The 22,299-nt window shown below is 49.2% G+C and overlaps 1 protein-coding gene across 17 annotated transcripts in view; it reads left to right on the plus strand.

Annotated features, from left to right (window-relative positions):
- The window catches only part of TECPR2 (tectonin beta-propeller repeat containing 2), a 121,239-nt gene that overhangs the window by 50,713 nt on the left and 48,227 nt on the right, over window positions 1–22,299 (plus strand). For 15 of the 17 annotated variants that reach the window (XR_007915142.3, XM_051834821.3, XM_051834827.3 and 12 more), the window contains 7 exons: window positions 3,288–3,600; window positions 6,894–7,026; window positions 9,554–9,868; window positions 11,906–12,900; window positions 15,509–15,692; window positions 19,421–19,594; window positions 21,344–21,524. Coding sequence is in view for 16 of the 17 variants with exons in the window: in XM_051834821.3 (XP_051690781.3) it covers window positions 3,288–3,600; window positions 6,894–7,026; window positions 9,554–9,868; window positions 11,906–12,900; window positions 15,509–15,692; window positions 19,421–19,594; window positions 21,344–21,524 (2,295 nt within the window). In the remaining variant the exon portion in view is untranslated. The remainder of the gene's footprint in view (window positions 1–3,287; window positions 3,601–6,893; window positions 7,027–9,553; window positions 9,869–11,905; window positions 12,901–15,508; window positions 15,693–19,420; window positions 19,595–21,343; window positions 21,525–22,299) is intronic. The other 2 variants (XM_089322740.1, XM_089322741.1) reach the window with 1 other exon arrangement.

Raw genomic sequence — 22,299 nt, forward strand, 5'->3', positions numbered from 1 at the left:
TTCATGTTCCCACATCCCCAAAAACTGCAGAACACAGAAACTCATTAAACAGTGTGTTGAAATGAATGCTGTGGTTATATCAGTGATGACAGTTTTAATAAGTACTATAAATATTGGGAAAAACATGTAAAAATTGGATCACCATTGGGGCCAACATCGTGGCACAGCGAGATAGGTTGCTGCCTGCAATGCTGCTATCCCATATGAATGCTAGTTTGAGCCCTGGCTATTCCATTTCCAATCCAGCTCCCTGCTAATGCACCATGGAAGGCAGTAGAAGATGGCCCAAGTACTTGGACCCTTACTGCCCATTTGGGAGACCTGGATGAAGCTCCTGGTTTTGGCCTGGCCTGGCCTGGCCCTGGCTGTTGTGGCCATCTGGGGAGTGAGCAAGCAGATGGAAGATCTCTCTTTTTGTCTCTTCCCCCACACTCTTTCTCTAACTCCTTCAGCTCCTAGCTGCAGGCTGCCTGCCACCTCATGCAGAGCTGTGGAGCTGCAGGGCACAGACATTGCTGTTTTGTATTTTAAGTAGATTGTTGTCTTATTCAGTTGGTGCTTTTAGCCATCAGATGGGAGTTATGGGTGGTTCACAGCTTAGGAACCTGCGTGCAGAAAAGTTTAGTCACTACATATACCACACGGCTCTTAATCTGCAGGGTTGGTTATGGAGGCCAGATCTCCATGTCTAAAGCCAGTGCACTTTCTACCATCAGCAAGGCTTTGGGATGAGCGAAACTCTTTGAATTCTACCGCAAGTCTGAGAGTTGGCAAAGATGTGAAACAGAATTGACATTGCTATAATCACATTGAAGAAAGTTTGAAATCGGCTTTTTAAAAATATATATGTTTTTAAAGATTTATTTATTTCATTTTTTTTTATTTTTTTATTTTTATTTTTATTTTTTTGACAGGCAGAGTGGACAGTGAGAGAGAGAGAGACAGAGAGAAAGGTCTTCCTTTGCTGTTGGTTCACCCTCCAATGGCCGCCGCGGCCGGCGTGCTGCGGCCGGCACACCGCGCTGATCCGATGGCAGGAGCCAGGAGCCAGGTGCTTTTCCTGGTCTCCCATGGGGTGCAGGGCCCAAGCACCTGGGCCATCCTCCACTGCACTCCCTGGCCACAGCAGAGGGCTGGCCTGGAAGAGGGGCAACCGGGACAGAATCCGGCGCCCCGACCGGGACTAGAAGCCGGTGTGCCGGCGCCGCTAGGCGGAGGATTAGCCTAGTGAGCCGCGGCGCCGGCCTAGATTTATTTATTTCAAAAGCAGAATAACAGAGAGGGAGATTCAGAAAGATCTTCCATCCGCTGGCTCACTCCCCACATGGCTGCAACAGCCAGGTCTGGGCCAGGCCCAACCCAGGACCAGGCATGGATGATGGCATGGACTCACCATCTGCTGCCTTCCCAGGCACGTCAGTTAGCAGCTGGGTCAGAATCAGAGTCGCTTGTATTCAAACCTGCAGAATGATGTGGGATGCTGTCCTTGTAAATCATTGCACCCAAACACTGGCCCCTTAATATGTGATTTTTTAAAAATGTTTGTGTATTTTCATTTCCTTGAAAGGGAGGGAGGGAGGAAGGGAGAGAGAGAGAGAGAGAGACTCCTTCTATACATTGGTTCATTCTCCAAACACCTGCAATAGCCAGTGCTGGGCTAAGCTGAAGCCAGGAGCCTGGAACTCCTTCCAGGTTTCTCATTTGGGTGGCTGGCACCAAGCAGTTGAGCCCTTATCTGCTTGCTTCCCAGAATGCATTAGCAGGAAGGTGGATTGGAAGCAGAGCAAATGGGACTTGAGTGAGTACTCCTGATACAGGATGTGGACATCCAAGGGGTTACTTATAACCCATCATGTCACAGTGCTAACCCTGAAATTACTTTTTTCCCTAAGATTTTATTTATGTTATTTATTTGAGAGGTAGAGTTACAGAGAGAGGGAGAGGCAGAGAGAAGGTCTTCCATCCATTGATTCCTTCCCTAGATGACTGCAACAGCTAGAGCTGGGCTGATCCTAAGCTAGGAGTTTCTTCTGGGTCTCCCACACAGGTACAGGGGCCCAAGCACTTGGGCCATCTTCTACTCCTTTCTGAGACTATAGCAGAAAATTGGATTGGAAGAGGAGCAGCTAGGACTAGAACTGGTACTCATATGGGATGCTGGCACTGCAAGCAGAGGCTTAGCCCCTATGCCACAGTGCTAGCCCCAAAATTACCTTTTAAATTTGAATATGGTTTCAAAACCCAACAATTCCACTGAAAAATATCCTTGACAAACTCTTAGCACCTGTGTAAGAGATATGTATAAAAATGCCCGTTGTACCATTTTTTAAAACATTAAAAGAGAAAAAATAATAAATACTCATAAATAAGAAAGCAAATAAATTATGGAATATATGCAGCAGTGAAAATGAGTGCTAAAGTTTTTTATCAATGAGTATATATTTTAGAAACAAAATGTTAAATGAAAAGAAACAAATGGCGAAAGAATACAAATAGCATCTTACTATTTTTGAATAAAAGTGAAAGACGCTACTAAGTGCCAGGGACTATAGATAGATATGAGACTATCCCATTGGTAAGAGCCAGGGAGTGACAAGCACAGCGTCCAGTCCGGTGGCCGTGGCTGGGTACACAGGCCAGAACCACGAGCACGCGAGAGAGCTGCAGCACTGTAAGTCGTGCGGGTTTGGTTCCTGCATCCAGGGTGGAGCCTGGGAACACACTGGTTCTTGTTCTTTCACAACTCATACTACTCTGCCAGCCATTTCATTATTTATTAAAGGAACACAGGGGTCAGGCCTGGGGACACCTGGAAGGGAAACGGCCCACCCGGTGAGCTCACAGGGCTCGCGGGGCAGCGACAGGAGTGGAGAGGAGTTGCCTGCTTGGCAGTGTGCCCCAGTGGTGCAGGGTGGTGAGATGGAGCGGAGTTTCAGAGCAGCAGGAGGGCGGCAGTCCGCTGTCTCCTAGTCGTAACACTTGTCTCTCCGGCTCGTGGTGGGAAGTAAACAGCAGAGTGGAGCTCAAGCCACAGGAGGCAGCAAGAGCCCAGTGGCCTCCGTGAAGCCAGAGGCTGTGCCTAGCAGGTGTCCACTTAGGAGGCCGCGGTAGCACCTCTGTGGATACAGGAGTGACAGTGTGGTCAAGCAGTAGGTAAAGTGGGGGGAGGCTCATTTAGCTTTCAGACAAAAGTTCTTGTCATAGTTAGCATCAGGGGTTGACAACTGTATCACTTCAAATCAGCCCATGTCTGGCATTTTCTTTTTCTTTCTTTCCTCTAATTTTAGTACTGGGAAATTTGGTGCTTGTTTTATACCAGGACTCTGTAAGCAAAGCGATCTAACCTTGTACGCCTCGAGACCTGGGCTCCGGCTGTGGAAGGCTGACGTCCATGGAACCGTTCAAGCCACATTTATCCTAAAAGATGTTTTTGCTGGAGGTGTGAAGCCTTTTGAACTGTACCCTCGCCTGGAGCCCTCCCACAGGGGAAGTTGCAGCTTGTCTGAGAAACACCTGGGCCTTGTTTCCTGTTTCTTTCAGGAAGGCTGGGTGTTGAGTTGGAATGAATACAGCATCTATCTCCTGGACACCATCAACCAGGTACGTGGAGTCTGCAGGCAGGGGAAGATTGATCCTGGCTGTTCTGCCTCAGAGCTCACAGTGCCAAAGAAGGCACTATGTTGATTTTTAAAAATATTTATTTGTTTGTGAAAAAGAGTTACAGACAGACAGAGGGAGAGACAGAGAAAGAGGTCTTACATCTGCTGGTTCACTCCCTAAATGGCCGCATTGGCTGGGGCTGGGCTGGTCTGAAGCCAGGACCTTCTTCCAGGTCTCCCACATGAGTACGGGGGCCCAAGCACATGGGCCATCTTCTACTGCTTTCCCAGGCCATTAGCAAGGAGCTGGATCAGAAGTGGAATAGCTGGGACTCGAACTGGTGCCATATGGGATGCCAGCACTACAGGCAGAGGCTTAACCTTCTATACCACAGCACTGGCCCCACTGTGTTGATTTTAATGCTCCATTTTTTTCCTTTGGGCCAGTCTGGTAGACAAAGTCAGGGCTTGGGACTTTTTGTAAGTTTGAAAAAATGATTTGGTTTTTATATTCACAGTCCTATCTCTTGCCAGGAAATTATGGTTTTTTGTACTTAAGCATAAAATTAAACTTGTTCTTTATTATCTAGTTGGCTCACATTTTTTCTGACTTCCAAATTTGGAAGAGCAGATTTGCTGAGGACTGCAGCCTGAGAGCTGCAGTAACAGAGCAGAGGCGTCCCCACGCCCTCACGGGGCAGTGCCGGGTCTCGTCGCTGCCTTTAGCTTGTTTTCCATCTCATGTTTTTCCTTGTTCTTGCTGAACTGGAGCCATATTATTTTGGCTTTTTTTTTAACTTAATGGAATGTCTCAGTGTTTATGTTTGTTTTTGTTTGAAAGGCACAGAGAGAGAATGTCCATCTTCTGGTTCACTCCCAGAATGCCTACAACAGCCAGGGCTGGGCCGGGCTGAAGCCAGGAGCCTGGACTCCATTCAGGTCTCTCTGTGGGTTGCAGGGACCCAGATATTTGAGCCATTGCTGGATGCCTCCCGTGTTGTGTAGTAGGAAGAAGTTAAGAACGTAGCTATAATGGAACCCAGGCACTTCATTATGGAGTACAGGTGTCCCAAGGGATCATTTCAACACTGCGGAAACATCTAGCCCTTAGTGACATGCCTTGTAGGAAACAGTTCTGCTTACATCGGGATGATGCAAGATTGTCACAGGACACAAACTTACACGCTTTCACAGCACTGTTTAGGGGCCAGTGTTGTGGCACAGTGTGGTAAGCCACTGCATGCAACACCTGCATCCCATATCAGAGCACTGGTTCAGGTCCTGGCTGCTCCACTTCTGATCCAGCTTCCTGCTAATGTGCCTGGGAAAGCAGTAGCAGATGGCCCAAGGGCTTGGGGCCCTGCTACCATGTAGGAGACCTGGATGGAGCTCCTGACACCTGGCTTTAGCCTGGCCCAGCTGTTCCAACCTTTTTAGGAGTAAACCAGAAGATGGAAGGTCTCTTCGACTCTTTTTATCTTCCCATCTCTCTGTCACTGTCTTTCAAATAAATAAATCTTTTAAGCTGTTTGGCTTAGTTTCTGTTGGTCTTAGGAGTGCAGCTTTTGCCCTTTCTCAAGATGACCCCTTACCTCGTCATCTTCACTCCTCACTCCCAGACTCCAGACCATGCCAGCCTGCCCATTCCTGCCACACTGCCTCTTTTCAGAAAGTAAACCTGGTGACACTGGTTTAGTATAAAGAGAATGACTCAAGAATGCAGATCCAGACTAGAACCTTCTAGGAATTTGTTGTCTGAATGAGCCTGGGTTCCTTCTCTATGCAGTGGGGCAGAAGCCCAGGAAGTATTAGATAAGGGAGATCACCAATGTGCCTTTTATACCTGCTTTTGTTTCTTTTCTTAGCAGTCTTTTGAAAGACTTTTTTTTTTTTTTTGGACAGGCAGAGTGGACAGTGAGAGAGAGAGACAGAGAGAAAGGTCTTCCTTTGCCGTTGGTTCACCCTCTAATGGCCGCTGCGGCCGGCGCACCGCGCTGATCCGATGGCAGGAGCCAGGAGCCAGGTGCTTTTCCTGGTCTCCCATGGGGTGCAGGGCCCAAGCACCTGGGCCATCCTCCACTGCCCTCCCTGGCCACAGCAGAGAGCTGGCCTGGAAGAGGGGCAACCGGGACAGAATCCGGCGCCCCGACCGGGACTAGAACCTGGTGTGCCGGTGCCGCTAGGCGGAGGATTAGCCTAGTGAGCCGCGGCGCCGGCCTGAAAGACATTTTTGTATTCTTCCCCGGGATATAGAGAACTCAGCTCTATGCCTTTTGAACATAAATGTACTTATTAATTAATGGCATCAAGATACTTTGTAATTTTGCACCAGTTCTTTCCATCTAAATACTTACCCAGTGCTTCATGTAGTAGGAATAATTAACTTCATTTTATAGGCAGGAAGTGAAGACAGGGCATCCGTGATGAGGCGCTGCTGGCCACCACTGCAGTCTGAACTCCGGCAGCAGCAGGATTGGCAGCTTTCAGAAAGTAACATCATGTTTCTGGCCTCTCATCAGGGGTTTTTGAAAAGTTAACAAAGAACTTAGACATTCTGTGTTGTACAGTGAACTTTTACCTGCGTCATTCACTGAAAAGCAGCACCTGTGGTTGCTGTGGGCTCAGGACACCTTGTGTTTGTTGTCGTCTGTTTTCAGATGATGCTGGGGAATCCTCTCTTCACTATTCATTCCAAAGCTGTGAACTGCAGGGAACACTAGGCTCTTACAGGTGTGCACAGAGTGGGGGAGTCTCGCCTGTTGTGACCCGTGAATGACATGCCACACAGGCTCGCTTAGAGCTGCGAGCGGCTGGGCAGCGCCCGTGGAGGGCAGACTTGTCAAGGAGGCTTCTTTGGGGGAGGGGTGAATGAAAGGCATCGGAACTCCCCAGTGAACAGGGACAGGAAAAGAATCCATGCAGACAGTAGCACAGGCCGAACACATGAACGTGGAGCACCCGGCTGGGGTGTAGACAACACTTTGCACGTGAGAAGCATGGCCAAGGCAGGCCGCAGGTTGCAAAGGCCCCCGCCTTGCCAGGAGGGTGTGTTCACTCCGTAGGGGTTGGGAGAGGCCAGGCTCTTAGTCTGTTTTGTTCTCTTTGTGTTTTACCATTTTACTGCTGAGGTCACACATAAGACAGAGACTATAACTTTAGGTTGAATTACTCAGAGAGTGTTCCTGAAATTCTAAGCAAGTACAAGTATGATTTAACTTCTTTGGACTTTTGCATGTTTTCTTACATGTTTTGAACTGTTAAAATAACCTTGTTTTGTGTTTTTGTTTTTGACAGGCTACAATTGCTGGTTTGGAAGGATCAGGTGATATTGTGTCTGTTTCCTGCACAGAAAATGAAATATTTTTCTTAAAGGGAGATAGGAACATTATAAGGATTTCAAGCAAGCCTGAAGGACTAGCATCAATAGGTTTGTATTCAATATAGAAAGTACCATGTATTTGATGAGAAATGCTGCACTCTGTGGTATGCAGTTGCAGTTTGCAAAATATAAAACTTACCACTGTTTGGCTAGTTCAGTGATTGCATGCTTATTTAAGCAAGAAGGTATTTGGAAGTTTTCCTTTGATTCTTAAAATAATGTTGACAGTATTTGTCTTGAAAGTTACTTTAAGGCCCAGGTCACCATTTCAGATTTGGTAGAGTTGGATTGTGAGTGTGGGAAGTATGAGGTTGGATGAGTAGAAAGAACGAGAAACAATGAATGGTCCCTGACACTCAGCAGGAGGCAGTGGGAGGGACTAGTTTGCATCAGGTTTCAGAGCATTTAGATCTGTCACGGGGCATGTGTTTTATTCCTCACATGGTTCCTCCTTGCAAGATTGATTTTTCTCTGCTTTTGACTTTTCTTGGACACTTTTTGCAGACCCATGCTTGAATGAACAGAGTATAACATGTATTCTCATGGACACATGCACACCGGCCACAGCGCTTTATGTGCCTGGGGCTCCTTGGTACACTTGTCCTGCCAGTGGCAGCGGCAGCTCTGCAGGTCCCTTTGTCCTCTTCCTCCTTGTTACCACACACCCCTTATGTCATGAGACAAGTTGGGATGAGCATTACAGTGTGATAGTTTTTTTTTCTTTTTTTTTTCTTTCTTTTTTTTTTTTTTTTTTTTTTTGACAGGCAGAGTGGACAGTGAGAGAGAGAGACAGAGAAAAAGGTCTTCCTTTTGCCGTTGGTTCTCCCTCCAATGGCCTCCGCAGCCGGCACACTGCGGCCAGCGCACCGCGCTGATCCGATGGCAGGAGCCAGGTGCTTCTCCTGGTCTCCCATGGGGTGCAGGGCCCAAGCACTTGGGCCATCTTCCACTGCACTCCCTGGCCACAGCAGAGAGCTGGCCTGGAAGAGGGGCAACTGGGACAGAATCCGGCGCCCCGACCGGGACTAGAACCCGGCGTGCCGGCGCCACAAGGCAGAGGATTAGCCTATTGAGCCTCGGCGCCGGCCACAGTGTGATAGTTTTTATAAGAAATGAACAAGTGCTGATTTTACGTCTGAGCACGGTCACTTTTTAAAACTGTGATCAAAAGGCAATATAGGTTACGGTGCATGTAGTGGCGGGTTCTAGCATTTCATTGGTGAAAATGCTCCAAGTCTGTTAAGCTTTCTTTTCCACATGAAATGTGGAGAACTGAATTTTAAATTTTGTTTAATTTTAATTGACTAGGATTTAAACTGGTAGCTGTGACTAGTGGCTGTTTAGATAGTGCAGCTCTAGCCTGAGATCTACCACTAACTTAACTTGTATGATCTCTGATGTGCCGTGTCAGAGTGGAGTCCTGCCCCTCCAGTGCATACTCCATGGCCTACAGCCTGCCCCAGTGAGGGCTCCCCCTAGTGAAATGTTGACAGCAGAAGGGCAGGGGTTCCCATGGTACGTTGACTGCCAGCTCCCAGCCCCTAGACAGTGTCGGGCACACAGTGGCTACTTGCTAACAAAAAGGTGGTCTGAAGGCTTGTGTTGAGGATCCTGCCCCTGGACCCGTCGTGGCTCTGGGGCCCTCTGGTGTCGGGTGGAGAGGCGGATGCGCTCTGCAGTGGGAAGCTCACTGCACACAGCAGAGGGACTCTCACTCTGCCTCCTGATCCTCCCTCCACTTGTTGCTTCTAAGGACACTGACCTCCGTGGCGTCCTCTGCCTTGAGTTTGTTGTCATGGCAGTTACCTTTTATTCTTGATTTCAACTAATTTAATTAAAGGTGCACATATGTTTTTTAAATATCCATTGAGTAATACTAAAGTATATTCAAGGCATAGTCTAGGTATGAAGTGTAATTAAATACATTTTTATACACAGTCATTTCTCCTATATAAAGAATTTGTGAATTAAAGTAGAAAATGTTGCATACTTGGTTGTACCCCCTTCCTGTTGAGTTATTTGCAAGAGATGATTATGGTGAATTATTTTACCATTTTTTTAGCATTTATTTATATATTTGACAGAGAGAGAAGTCTTCCGTTCACTGGTTCACTCCCCAAATGGCTACAATGGCTAGGGCTATGCCAGGCTGACGCCAGGAACCAGGAGCTTCTTCAGGTCTCCCATGTGGTTGCATGGGCCCAAGCACTTGGGCCATCTGCTTTTGCCTTCCCAGGCACATTGGTAGGGAGCTGGATCAGAAGTAGAGCAGCTGGGACTCTAACAGATACCCATATGGGATACCAGCATCACAGGTGGCGGCTACACCACAACGCTGGCTCCCGTTTTACTGGTTTTTGTAAGAGCTTCCTGAAGAAGCAAAATCGTTTCTTGGATCTTCTTTGCCATTCCTTTAGTTTTGCTGGTGTCTGTGAGTCTAGAATTGTTCAGTTCCTCAGCAGGCTGGAGCCTCAAGTTCTCTGCAATAGCCAGTTTTTAGAGCTAGCAAACCTGAGTCAGTGCAGAGCGACTTACTCTTAGGTAAGAGGAGTAAATCCAGACTGTTCTTTCTCAGTGAGAGATGGCCTGGACGCATCCGGATGCTCAGAGCGAGCCCAAGCACAGCGAGTGGAGAAGCCAGCAGGGGCCACCACGTCTGAGACAAGGCTCAGGGGCTCTTCTGTGGCCAGCTCGGCAGCCAGCGAGCCCCGGAGCAGGAGCAGTTCTCTCAACTCCACCGACAGTGGCTCCGGGCTCCACACAGCTGAGCCAAGAAAGGGCAGCCAGCCCTCCTCACAGAGGTTCAGTGTCATCAGCTCGGAAGACTTTGACCAGGAGCTTGTTGTGAAACCTATCAGGGTGAAAAAGAAGAGGAGGAGGAAGAAGACAGGTACCACTGGTGGTGTAGCACGCACTGACGCACGCGCTCACGTGGGGGCGTTTTCCCACACTGTGGACGTTGCATATCTGCCCATGATAGAAACGCTGCTTCTCACTGAGTGAGCCTTGCCTGCTCATTGAAAAGCAGAGGGCCTTCCAGAAATAATTGCACTCTCTCCCCAGAGGAGTTTTACTGTGAGATATTCCACACATTAGCAAACAGTGCACACATGCACATGTGCACCCATGCACACAGATGTCCATGACCTCTGCAGTCTCACATCTGCGCACTCGCGTAAAGTTAAGCTCTGAGATTTTTTTTTTTTTTTAAGATTTGTTTATTTATTTGAAAGGCAGAGTTACAGAGAGGCAGAGGCAGAGAGAGAGAATCTTCCATCTGCTGGTTTACTCCCCAAATGGCTGCAACGGCCAGAGCTGAGCCTGTCCGAAGCCAGGAGCCAGAAGCTTCTTCTGGATCTCCCATGAGGGTGCAGGGGCCCAAGGACTTGGGCCATTTTCCACTGCTTTCCTAGGCCATAGCAGAGATCTAGATGGGGATTGGAGCAGCCTGGACTTGAACCAGTGCCACATGGGATGCTGGCACTGCAGACTGCGGCTTTACCCACGACGCCACAGCACTGCCTCCTGGGATTTCTACTCTTCAGTGTTTTTATTTATTTTATAATGGAAATATGAAAATAATATTTTTAGCTTACTTGAGAGGCAGAGAGAGCTCCCATCTGCTTGTTCACTCATCAAGCTAGGGCTGGGCCAGGCGGTGCTGAGAGCTGGAACCTCAATCTGAGTCGCCCATGTGGGTTGCAGGGACTGATTACTTGAGGCATCATCTGCTGCCTTCCAGGGTGCACGTTAGCAGGAGGCTGGAATTGGTAGTGGAGCCTAAATTCAAACCCAGGTACTCCATATGGGATGTTGGCCTGGTAGGCCAAATGCCTGTCCAGCCTTTCAGTAATTAAATGAAAGTGTTGATTTGTCCATGTATATCATTTGTTAGACCAGAGAATCAATGAAGATGGGTAGAAAGGCACTGAAATAGGAAGAGTTTTGCTGGGTATATAGGTGGGGTATTGTACATCTAGTATTGGATATGTTGCTAAATATGAGATGTGATGTTGATTTTTAAAGATGTATTTATTTGTTTGAAAGGCAAAGCAACAGAAGGAGAGACAGAGAGATAATACATCTGCTTGTTCACTCCTCAAATAGCCACAATGGCCAGGGCTGGTCCAAGCCAAAGCTGGGAGCCCAAAACTCCACTAGGTCTCCCACACAGATGGCAGGGCTCAAGCACTGGAGCCGTCCTCCGCGGCTTTTCCAGGTGCATTAGCAGGGAGGTGGATCAGACGTGGAGCCGCTGGGACTTGAACTAGGGATGGCCTGCTGCTACAGTTCCAACCCTGACATTGAATTTTTTCAAACATTTTAATGCTTGTTACCTGTTAAGCCTCATTAGCTAAGGACCACTGCCATGTTGCCGGGAACTGTTACCAAATTCCTGAGCATCTTCCTGATTTTCAAAAATCAGTCTGATCTGTTTGAACATCCACTTTCTCCCCTTGTTATTCTTTTGTTTTAAGATTTATTTATTTGAAAGAGCTACAGAGTTAGAGGAAGAGACAAGAAAGCTCTTCCATCTACTGGTTCACTCCCCAAATGGCCACAGTGGCCATGCCTGTAAGCCAGGAGCGTGGAACTTGATCCGAGTCTCCCACCATTAGCACGGAGCTGGATTGGAAGTGGAGCAGCTGGGATGTGGGATGCTGGCACCACGGCTGGGGGCTTAACCTGATGATGTCCTCTCCCCTTGTTCCTTCTGATGCCATCAGTGTGTGAATTCTTTGCATCCATGTAAAACATCACTGCTCTAGGGTAATTTGTACATAAAAGTTTTATTCTTCATCAAGTAAATATCCTTCAGTTAAAATACATTTCTTTCTTGAGCCAAAAATTTATTTTTAATTAATGTCTTATTGTTTATGTTTATGTAGAGTCATAACTTCTTTTGGATGTTATTATTTTAAATTAGAAGGTGGAACCAGAAGTACCCATCACAGTTCGCTGGAATCAACTCCCTGCTCTGAGTTTCCTGGTGACAGCCCGCAGTCCTTGAACACAGACCTGCTGTCCATGAGCCCCAGTGTCCTGGGCAGCAGTGTGGAGCCATTGAGCACAGAATCTCCTGACCAGGAAAGCAGCCTCAGTGGTGAGATGAACGGGGTCTTACGGGAGCATAATGACCCTGAAGCATTTAGCATCCTGGAGGTACCTGCGTCTGCCCCTGATTTCCTGGCTGAACAAAATGATGTTAGAACCAACATTCCACAGTGTGACCGCATACATGAGGTGGAGGCGCTCAGTGGAGGGTTGGATTTGCCTCTGCTCTCAAGGGAAGATGTGGGAGGTAGTGACATCACGGGGCTCGGAGAGGAGCCTCTTCCCGTGGATGATGGACTGAACATTGAGCACTTATCTTTCCAAGAACAAAATGGCCCTGCTGAGGCACTTGTGATCCTAGAACCCCATGCATCCCAAGGCACTTTCTCTGAAGCCCCACTCCCAGGACCACTCATGGAGCCGTCTAGCCTCTTTTGGAGCCCAGGTGCTGAGCAGGGGCTGCCTGCAACAAGGGTTGATGAAGGCAACACCAAGGAGCCTGGCACAGAGCAGGACACCCTGAGCAACACTGGGGCCCCTTGCCATCTCGGCTCAAGTCCCTGGCATGCTGTCGTGGAGGACGACACAGGTCAGAAAGAAACATCCACGTCAGGGTGTGACGTAGGGAGCACGCATGGACAGCTGCCTCCTGTGGTCTCTGCCTTGGTGGCCAGTACCCACGAGCCTTGGCTTGAGCAACCTCCACAGGATCAAGCGCTGATGTCCAGTGATGAGGAGGACATCTACGCCCACGGGCTCCCCTCCTCCTCCTCAGAGACGAGTGTGACCGAGCTTGGAGCTGGTCGCTCCTTGCAAGACCTGAGCCAGCCAGGAGTGGATGCCACTGGACTGCTCAAGTCAGATCAGGTTCGTGGGCTCAGACGGGGCACTTGGTTACCTGTGGCTTTTTTCTTGCTTAAGGATAATCACTGGTGAGACTGGTTATATTATATTCCTACTAAAAACTGTGTAGGCCATGCATGTTTTGAAGTCTGGGTTTCAGGATTCCAGCACTGGAGCCCTTACACGGCTTGAGCTGCTGCTGGCCATCCTCAGTAGTAACCCTTCTTACTGATGAAAGCAGCGTCTTTCTGTTCCTTGTGACCCAGCAAGGCCAGGCGGGTGTGGCTGTGAGTGTGAGCTGTCTCAGGGGAGGACTGCTGATCAAGGTAGGAGAGGCCTTGGAGCGGGTTGGAGGCGTGGGTTCCCCACGCGTCCTCAGGCAGCAGGGCCTGCAGCCACTTAGAGAACTGCTGTCTGATCTCCAGACAGCAGCCCTGAGGTCCTCTGCACCCCAGTCCACCTCCCGTACCCCGTGCAGGTTGTGCGTGTCCAGTCTCCCGGAGGTCATCCAGCCATGTAATTAGGAGATGCTTATTAACTGTTCTTGGGCATTTTTATATTGCAGAGTTATTTTCAAAGTACTTTTCCCTTGGAAAATACTTATTACTAAATGTATTTGGTTTAAAAACTAACTTGAATTGTAAGTTGAATATCCCTTATCTGAAGTGCCTGAACCAAAAATGTTTTGGGCTTCAGACTCAATATCTGCATATATACAATGCAGTTTTTTTTTTTTCGGGGGGGGGGGTGACCCAACTCTAAACATAAAATTTGTTTATGTTTTATGTATACTTTATCCGCACTGCCTCAAGGTAATTTTATACAAGAGTTTTAGCGTACCTGTATTTTTTTAAAAGATTTATTTATTTATAAGACAGAGTTACAGAGAGAAGTAGAGACAGAGAGAAAGGCCTTCCTTCTGTTGGTTCACTCCCCTAATGGCCACAACAGCTGGAGGTATGCTGATCCGAAGCCAATAGCCAGGTGCTTCTTATGGTCTCCCATGCAGGTACAGGGGCCCAAGCACTTGGGCCATCTTCTACTGCTTTCCCAGGCCACAGCAGAGAGCTGGATTAGAAGTAAAGCAGCTAGGACTCAAACTGGTACCCAATTGGGATGCCGGCACCACAGGTAGAGGATTAACCTGCTGCACCACAGCGCTGGCCCCAAGTGTACCTGTATTTTGACTTTAACCCATCACAGGAGGTCATTCAGGTGTAGTTTTCCACTTGTGGCATCATGTTGGTACTCAGAAAGCTTGGGGTTTTGGTGTATTTATTGTTTGATGTTTTGGATTGGGGTACTCAACCTGTATACCGTTCCTGCTAGCTATGGAAGTGAGATGTGGATTCTGACTGCACGCACAGCCCTGTGTGCTTCGCCTGAGTCTCTCAGTACCAGTAGTGAGTTAAGTAGTTGAAGTAGTGACGTACTCATTTACCTCTCAGTACAAAAACTGGGAACAGGGGCTTTTGTTGCCATTTTACAGCAGAGGCTCAGAGCACTTGCTGGCCTGCTCAAGGCACATAGCCAGTGAAGGGCAGAGGGCTCCTCGGCCGGCTGCCCGCATCCTCTGTGCCATCATGCCTCGCAAGTGAAGCGCCCTGCTAATGGTTGGGACGGAATGCCAGAGGTCAGGCCTCCCTCGAGCATCTGCATTCTTTCTGGCCCTGCCTGCTGGCCCTGCATCTGTGCTAGGGATCCTACGGTGCAGAGGTAGCAGCGTGGGCCCAGAGTCCCCGGGGAGCCAGATACACACTGAGAGCAGCACGGTTGAGGGGGAGTCTGGTGGGGTGCTGAGCTAAGTACAAGGCTGTGAGAAGCCACCGCAGGGCTGCCACCCAGTGGCTGGGTCTTAGCCAAGCAGATGCTGTCTGGGCTGTGAGTACTGGAATTCTAGCCAGGGATCTAGAAAAGCCCTTTCTCAGGTGAGTGGGAACCTGTCCCTTTCATCCCGTCCGTGTTCCAGGTAGCTGGAAGGCCAAACAGTGCTGTGGGTTTTCTTTTGGGATTGGGGGTCAGGGAGCAGATTAGGTTTGCCATGGTGAGAAGGGGTAGGCATTTGTGCAGAAATGTTGATTTCCTTTACAACCTGTTAAAGTGCAAGGACTTTATTTAGCTTTGATTTTTTAAAAAGGATCCTAGCAATGAAATTAATGTACAAAATTAAGTCAGACAGTACTACCAGTCTTTCCTGCAAGACATGTCGTGTGGACAGTGCTTGAAAGAATATGATGAGGAAAAGACAGCGGTCCTGCTGCTTCCCCTAACACTCCATAACACAGCAAGCTGATTTGCATGCGTGTTTTGAAGATAACAGCTCTGTGTAAATCGAGATGCAGCTTTTAATGTAATGTGATGCTGTCTTCATCGAGCTAGGAAGGATGGTCTCTGTGGCCCAGGACCACCCAGGGCCATCATGGGGTCTTCACATGGGAGCAACGGCTCTCATTCCAGAATGTTTCTATAGAAACATAGAGGTGCCACAGTTAGCATGGGTGGCCTGGGCCTGGCTTCTCAAAGGCCTGTCAGCTGTATCTGTTGAATGACATTCTCCTCACTTTGTTTTGAAAATAGCGCAACAAATGCCACCGGGTTGTCTGCCATGGAACTCACGGCTCTGTGTTGTTAGTTTGCAGAGAGCTGGATGGGCTACTCTGGGCCTGGCTACGGCATCCTCAGCTTGGCGGTCTCCGAGAAGTATATTTGGTGCCTGGACTACAAAGGCGGCCTGTTCTGCAGCGCATTGCCGAGTGCCGGGTTGCGCTGGCAGAAGTTTGAAGATGCTGTCCAGCAGGTGGCGGTCTCCCCTTCAGGTTCGCCTGTGCACTCCCTGCTCCCCAGCCCGGAAGTGGGCCCTCTACACTCAGCTTTCAGCTCCAGCATCCCGCCAGGCTTCCGGGCTGTGTGCTCAGCAGGCTGCCCTTTTTCCAGAGCTTTGAGGAGTGTCTTCTGCAGATGTTCGTTGCATCCTTTGACATCAGTTAATAGTATAACTGTTCAGTTTGAGTTTGTGGTTTGTATTCATTGCATTAGTAACACACGAACATATATGTATTTTTTCATATATATGTTCACACACACACATATATAATTTCAAAGGCAGAGTGACAGAGAGGGAGAAACAGAGAGAGAGAGAGATCTTCCATCCATTGGTTCACTCCCCAAATGGCCATAATGGCCAGGACTGGGCCAGGCTAAAACCAAGAGCCAGGAAGTCCATCCTGATCTCCCCTGTGGGTGCCTGGGGCCCAAATAATGTGGGCCCTCTTCCACTGCTTTCTCAGGCACATTAGTAGAGAGCTAGATTGGAAGTGGAGCACCCAGGGCTCAAAACTGGCATTCTGGCCGGCGCCGCGGCTCACTAGGCTAATCCTCCACCTAGCAGCGCCGGCACACTGGGTTCTAGTCCCGGTCGGGGCGCCGGATTCTTTCCCGGTTGCCCCTCTTCCAGGCCAGCTCTCTGCTGTGGCCAGGGAGTGCAGTGGAGGATGGCCCACGTCCTTGGGCCCTGCACCCCACGGGAGACCAGGATAAGCACCTGGCTCCTGCCATCGGATCAGCGCGGTGCGCCAGCCGCGGTGGCCACTGGAGGGTGAACCAACGGCAAAGGAAGACCTTTCTCTCTGTCTCTCTCTCTCACTGTCCACTCTGCCTGTCAAAAAACAACAACAACAACAACAACAAAAACTGGCATTCTGATGTGGGATACCAGCGTTATGGGCTACAGCTTCACCCACCCACTACACTACGATGCTGACTCCTACACATGAGCCTGTTATTATAAGTTACAAGATAGTTTGAATTTTGAGGGGATTTTTAGATAAGTTAGTAATATGCTAGCTCCTTACAAAGGTACTGTGTCGTTCTCCAGTGTTGCTGTAAAGCAGCTGAACTAATGAAGAGGGACCCGTAGGTAGGTTCAGTGTGTTCCAGTTATTTGGCTTCCTTTTGAGAAATTGTGCTTTAATTCACTGTATACCTTGAGTGAGTAATCTCCCTGATTGAAAGGCACAGACATCCATCTTTCCTGGCATGCTTAGGCCATTTTTAGTAAATTGGAGCAGACACTGTCTGAATGAGGTTCTGCTGGACTCCCTCCCTTATCTGGGTTGGGCACGAGTATTTGCTGCCTGTTTTTTCTCGATGTTGGTCCTTCTCTGTGTGTTCCAGTGGAAGGGGGGCAGGGAGGTGGCATACAGTGTTTATGTTACTCGGTTCGTAGAGAGCTCTGACCCTGTCCTCTAACTTCAGTATGCTTCAGGTTAAATTTCTCTTCCTATTTCTGGTTTTTGTTGCTACTTTTTTTTTTTTAAGATTGATTGTATTTATTTGAAAGGCAGAGTGACACAGGGAGAGATCTTCCATCTGCTGGTTCACTCCCCAACTACCCACAACAGCTGGGGCTGGGCCAAGCTAAAGCCAGGAGTCTGGAACTCCATTCAGTTCTCCAACATGGGTGGCAGGGGCCCAAGCACTTGGGCCATCTGCTGCTACTTTCCCAGGCGCATTAGCCCAGCGCTGGATCAGAAGTGGAACAACCAGGACCTGAACTGGCATTTGTGTGGGATGCTGATATTGCAGGTGGTAGCTTAACTTGCTGTGCCATGACACCTGCCCCCTCTTTGTCATTATTTAACTTATTGGCTTTTCTTTTTTTAAAAAAATGATTTTTATTTATTTGAAAGTCAGAGTTACAGAGAGGGGGGAGAGAGAGAGAGAGAGAGGTTTTCCATCCGCTAATTCACTCCCCAGTTGGCTGCAACAGCTGGAGCTGCACCAGTCCAAAACCAGGAGCCAGGGGCTTCCTCCGGGTCTCCCACGTGGGTGCAGGGGCCCAAGCACTTGGGCCATCTTCCACTGCTTTCCCAGGCCATAGCAGAGAGCTGGACAGGTAGTGGAGCAGCCAGAACTCGAACTGGAGCCCACATGGGATACTGACACTACAGGCAGTGCTTTACCCGCTATGCCACAACACTGGTCCCAAATTATTGGCTTTTTCAGCATTTCATTGCTTTCTTTCACTGCTTGTTTGGAAACTGTTTTCCTTGGAGGCTGAGATAATAGGCTGCTCCACTAGCTGATTGCATGAGACTGTGCGTTTGAGTTTTTCCCCGTTTGGATTCCTTCACCTTTGGCCCCATCTCCCTAGCCATTTAGAGACTTTGGTTCTTCCCAGGTTATAGTAATCACTGGTGTTTCTAAACCATTCAGTCCTTTGTGACTTGAGTTAGAACTTTATACCTCCATGAGATTAACAGTCTCAGTAAAGACAGCCTCCAGGGCCCTTCTTGGGAGGGTACCAGAGTTCTCATGCTGTGCCACGTTCAGGCTGTGCCATAGGCGTGGCCACCCAGTAGGCCTTCTGGCCAGCAGAGCTGCACTAATGGCCATCGCCTGGTGGCTCCTCACCTTCGCCCTCCTCGGCCTGTGCCACACCCCATCTGCCGTGCTCTCTGACCTTCCCTCTTCCTCCCTGTTCTTCCTTCATCTGTGTTCCTCGGAATCCCTCTCCTGGTGGAAGTGGATGCACTCAGCTTACATTCAGCTTTTTGTGTATCTTTTTTTTTAAAAAAAAGATTTATTTATTTATTTGAAAGAGTTACACAGAGATAGAAGAGGCAGAGAAAGAGAGAGAGGTCTTCTATGTGCTGATTCACTCCCCAGTTGGCCATAACAGCCAGAGCTGCACTAATCTGAAGCCAGGAGCCAGGAGCTTCTTCCCAGTCTCCAACGTGGGTGCAGGGACCCAAGCACTTGGGCCATCTTCTACTGCTTTCCTAGGCCATAGCAGAGAGCTGGATCAGAAGTAGAGCAGCCAGGACTCGAACTGGTGCCCACATGGGATGCCAGCACTGTAGGTGGCAGCTTTACCCACTGTGCCACAGCGCTGGCCCTTGTGTATCTTTTCCATTTAGCTAATCAAAGTGACCCTTTTTTTTTTTTTTAAGGTTTGTTTATTTGAAGGAGACAGTGAAAAAGAGAAAGTGAGAGTGAGTGAATACAAAGGCTAGATCTCCCGTTTGCTGGCTCACTTGCCAAATGGCCACAACAGCTGGGGTTGGTTCAGGCCGAAACCAGGAGCCTCTTCCGAATCTCCCACGTGGATGCAGAGGCCCAAGCACTTGGGCCACCTTCTGTTGCTTTCCCAGGCACACCAGCAGAAACCTGGATTGGCAATGAAGCAGCCGAGACTTGAACTGGCACCCATATGGGATGCAGGTGTCACAGGTGGCTGCTTAGCTGGCTCTGCCTCGATGCCAACCCTAGTGCCTCCTTTTGAACCCACAGAGGAAAAGACAGTGGTGATCCTCATTTCACAGATAAGGAGTGAGGCCTGCAGACATCAACAATATGATACCCAAAGCTGTGCAGCTGGTGGGTAGTGGCTAGGTAGGGTTCAGCCACAGCTGGGTGGGCTCTGACCCATTGGACTGGAAGCAAAAGGATATATTTTAGAAATCTCTCTCCCACAATGCCCAGAGTAAAGTTTGTAGGTAATTCCAGTATTTATTTACAGTGAATAGCACTTCTATTTCCGCAGGAGCCCTTCTCTGGAAGATTGAACAGAAATCTAATCGAGCTTTTGCGTGTGGAAAAGTGACCATCAAGGGGAAGCGGCACTGGTATGAAGCCCTGCCCCAGGCAGTGTTTGTGGCCCTGAGTGATGACACAGCGTGGATCATCAGGACGAATGGAGATCTGTACCTGCAGACAGGTAGCCAAGGCCCCTGCTGACTGCCCCTGGAGCTGGTGCCATGGCCCCCTGTCTGCACCCAGCTTGCTAGTAACACTCCTAAAATCACGGTGATTCGGAGGCTAAAATCACTTACAATGAAAACGCTTGTGGAGAGAGAGCACTTGCCTTTGGGAATGTATTAGCAGTTTCCTGCAAGTGGCACACATTCCGCCTGGGACAGACCGAGGCTCAGAATGGATAGGACCATGCAGTGAGCTGAGAAGCAGAATCTGATTCCTGTGGCTGACCACCACTTGTCACTTACTCTGCAATATCCAAGCTTAAGAGGAAATGGCATTAGAATTGTTTCCCCTTGAAGCTTGAGAGGCTGGATCTCTTTCAGGTCAAAGCCCAGCTCCTGTACCTGTGTTTACATGCAGGTTGTGGAAAGAACACAAGAAATAATTTGCTCTAAAAACAATTCAGCGTGTCCAAGGAAACTTTCCTTAGAGGAGCTTCCAGCTGCTGAAAGTGGCACAGTGGGACTTGTTTATTAAAAATAAACTATAATGAGAGTCAGTATTTATGGACTGTCAACAAAATGGGAAATGCTTTTCCAGAAACAGTGTGATTTGTCAGTATCTGGGAAGGGTAGTGGATTTATGGAACCATCGACTGTCTAGTCATTTAATACTGCTGGTTAGTCTGTTGTGAGCCATCAGCCAAGGATGTTTCTTGAGAGTGAAAGCCCTTGCTGACGGGACTGTCGGGCAGATGAGGAAGAGCCCGAGCCCTGGTGGGCGTCCTTGCCAGCCTCCTAGGCTGCATGCTGGCCCTGTCTCTCCAGACCCGGTGCTGGCACATCCAGCTTCCAGCACATTTGAGTTTTGTTCATGATGGAGAAGGCTTGTGTTTCTGATCTGGGGTGAGGGGTGGGTGACCTCTAACCAGCACTGTGGGAGAAAGCAGCAAGGCAGTGGTTTCAGACGAGCCAGACCCCACCCTGGCCTCCTAGCAGAGTCTCTGCAGTGTGGCTCAGGAATATCTGCGTCAGATTCCTACAGGTGATTGCACGCCAGCAGAGGGACCGCACTGCCAAGTGTGCAGTTCGGACTAGCTGGGGCACAGATTTGTGTGCTGAGACCTAATTTCATGCAGGACTGTGGGTGACTGCTATTCTGCCTGCTCCTGTGGGTTGGTCACTGAGCTCATTTAAATATGCTTTACTGGCAGTAGTGCTGGGAGGAAGGACTCCTGGACAGGAAGAGGCCCTGAGCCCTGGCGCCGCCCCAGCCTTACAGTGTGACAGGCCTGATTTCATCTGGGAATTGAGGGTTTGTCTCAGCAGTGGAACCCAAAACTGGTGGGCGTGGCAGAAGGGGAGCCGTTCTGCAGGGGATGCCTGGGTGTCCCGCAGCAGCTGAGGTCCCACTGTCCCCCAGGCTCTGAGGTGCACAGCCGTGTAGCGCAAGGGTGGCCATGCATCCAGGCGGCCCTACATCCTCCTGGCTGGGACTAGCCACTGTCTGGCCCTTGGGTCTCATATTCTTCCTTCTGAACTTTTCAAGCCACTGTATTACACCAGAGTGCTCTAATTCCTTCCAAACATTTCTAGAATGTCCAAACCTGCTTCAGCTAGATGGGACACTTAAGCAGAATGAGCCATGCTGTGTCAAGTAAGCCTTAAAAAGAAAAAGCACCCATTATGAAGAAAGAAAAAATAGCAGTCAAATGAGGAGCCAAGTGTTGATTATGACTGCCAGGGGCTTCGCTCCTTGTTCCTGCCAGGTCTCAGCGTGGATCGACCCTGTGCCCGCGCTGTCAGGGTCGACTGTCCATACCCGCTGGCCCAGGTCACAGCTCGCAACAGCGTGGTGTGGGCGCTGACGGAACAGCGGGCCCTCTTGTACCGGGAAGGTGTGAGCAGCTTCTGTCCAGAAGGGGAGCAGTGGACGTGTGACATCATCAGGTAACCAACTGCAGGGGGTAAGGGGACAAATTCATGCCCCCTTCCTTCTGGTCAGCCAGACTGCAGGGCACCTGTGCTAGCCTTTCTGGGCAGAGCCCAGCCCCAAAGAGACCCTGGTCCCATTCGTGGTATGCCTTTGTCGGAGCCCACAGCAGCAGCCCCACTGTGGAGTTGCTCTGCCCAGCTCTGCCCACCTCTGCCCACAGTGCTCACTTTACAATCCCTGCCATTCTCTGTAACCTTGCGTGTGGGGTCGCGAGCTTCGTGGAGTTCCCTTCAGGTCATTTGTGTGGGAGTGTTGCAGATCTAAGTATTTTTTCCTTCCTTTCTTCCTTAACTTTGTTAACTTCCTTTCTTTCCTTCCAATCTGAGAGACAGTGAGAGACACAGGGACACGAAGAGCGCCCCCATCCACTGGTTCATTCCCAAGATGGCCAGTAACAGCCTGGCCTGGGACTGAAATGGGAGCCAGGAGTTCACTGCCTTCATTGCCGGTCTTCCCTGGGTGGCAGGAACCCTACCACTAGCGCTGTCAGTGCTGCCTCCCAGGGTCTACATTAGCAGGAAGCTGGAGTCAGGAGCCAGGGCTAGGTATTGAACCCAGGAACTCTGAGGTGGGATGCTGGCATCTTAAATAGTGTCTTAACTGCTGGTCCAAATGCCTGCCCCCAAATATATTTTATTTTCACTATATTCAGTTGGAATTTATCACTGAACTGTAACTTGTTAATTTACTTTTCACCATTAAAGATTTAGTCTTTAGGGGCCAGTGTTG

The sequence above is a fragment of the Oryctolagus cuniculus genome, chromosome 20 (genome assembly GCF_051225735.1).
Source record: "Oryctolagus cuniculus isolate XC-2025 breed Fujian yellow rabbit chromosome 20, ASM5122573v1, whole genome shotgun sequence".
Lineage (NCBI taxonomy): Eukaryota > Metazoa > Chordata > Mammalia > Lagomorpha > Leporidae > Oryctolagus > Oryctolagus cuniculus.